A 997-nucleotide genomic window follows, 5' to 3' on the forward strand; every position below is an offset into this window, starting at 1 on the left:
TCAGTAAATCCCATCTATGTGTTGAAGCTACAAAAAATGAATACAAACTCTGGAGAGCGCCAAAATAGTTGATAGAATTGGTGCACTCACTGACACTGCACTGCCCTACTAAATTTAAAGAATGTCCAGCGCAGGAGATATAAAAAGCTAATTCACTCCGCTCTTTTAAACGTGCTTGTAATCCAGAATATTTACCAGACATATTGCTTGCATTATCGTATGCCTGTCCCCGACTATTGGTTATATCAATATCATATCTTTCCAGTAGATCTAAAATGTCAGTAATCAAAGATTTACCGTCGTGGCTTTTAATTTGTAGAAAACAAAAAAATCGTTCATACACGTGGCCATTTAGATAATAACAAAATATCACAGAAAGTTGATCCACGTGAGAAATATTAGGAGTCGAATCTACGATAATTCCCCAGTATTTTGCTTTTTTTATTTCGGTAATAATGTGCGTTAAAACCTTTTGAGACATAATATCAATTAGCTCTTCACAAATAGTTTTAGACAAATAATTTACATTACCTTTGCCTTTATTTGCAAAAGTGTCAATGTGTTGCTTTAAAACTGGATCAAATTGAGTCAACAGTTCTAACATGCCTAAGTAATTTCCGTTATTTGACGATCCTATAACTTCATTATGGCCTCGAAATGCTAAACCTCTTCCGGCTAAAAAACGAATAACCGCAACTATTCTATTTAAGATTGCAGACCAATAATTAAATTCCCTTTTAATCTGGCTTACCATATATTCATCGACATGAGTATTTTGTTTTATGAATTCTATCCACTTAATCATACATTGAATATATTCTTTGCTGTTTTCGTGGCCGAAAATAGTTTGTTTGGCTTTTTTCCAATTGTAAAAGCCTCTTTTGACAAATACGTTGTCGTAATCGGTTGAAAACAACTTGCAAACATAACAAAATACACATCCAATAGATTCAGAAAACATTAACCATTTTCGGTCGCACTTTTCGCCATTATTCAT

At 33.5% G+C, this 997-nt stretch overlaps 1 protein-coding gene across 1 annotated transcript; it reads right to left on the reverse strand.

The window, feature by feature from the left end:
- On the reverse strand, positions 1-997 carry LOC136083218 (zinc finger MYM-type protein 1-like). Its single transcript, XM_065802622.1, has 2 exons — positions 91-997; positions 1-14 (listed from the first exon to the last, which is right to left on the reverse strand). Exons 1-2 carry the CDS (start codon positions 995-997, stop codon positions 1-3), a joined length of 921 nt encoding a protein of 306 aa, XP_065658694.1.

Source organism: Hydra vulgaris, chromosome 08, assembly GCF_038396675.1.
Source record: "Hydra vulgaris chromosome 08, alternate assembly HydraT2T_AEP".
Taxonomy (NCBI): domain Eukaryota; kingdom Metazoa; phylum Cnidaria; class Hydrozoa; order Anthoathecata; family Hydridae; genus Hydra; species Hydra vulgaris.

What these genes read in the sequence shown, in the direction of transcription:
- LOC136083218 (XM_065802622.1), bottom strand. Translation starts at nt 997, where the DNA reads ATGAATAATGGCGAAAAGTGCGACCGAAAATGGTTAATGTTTTCTGAA.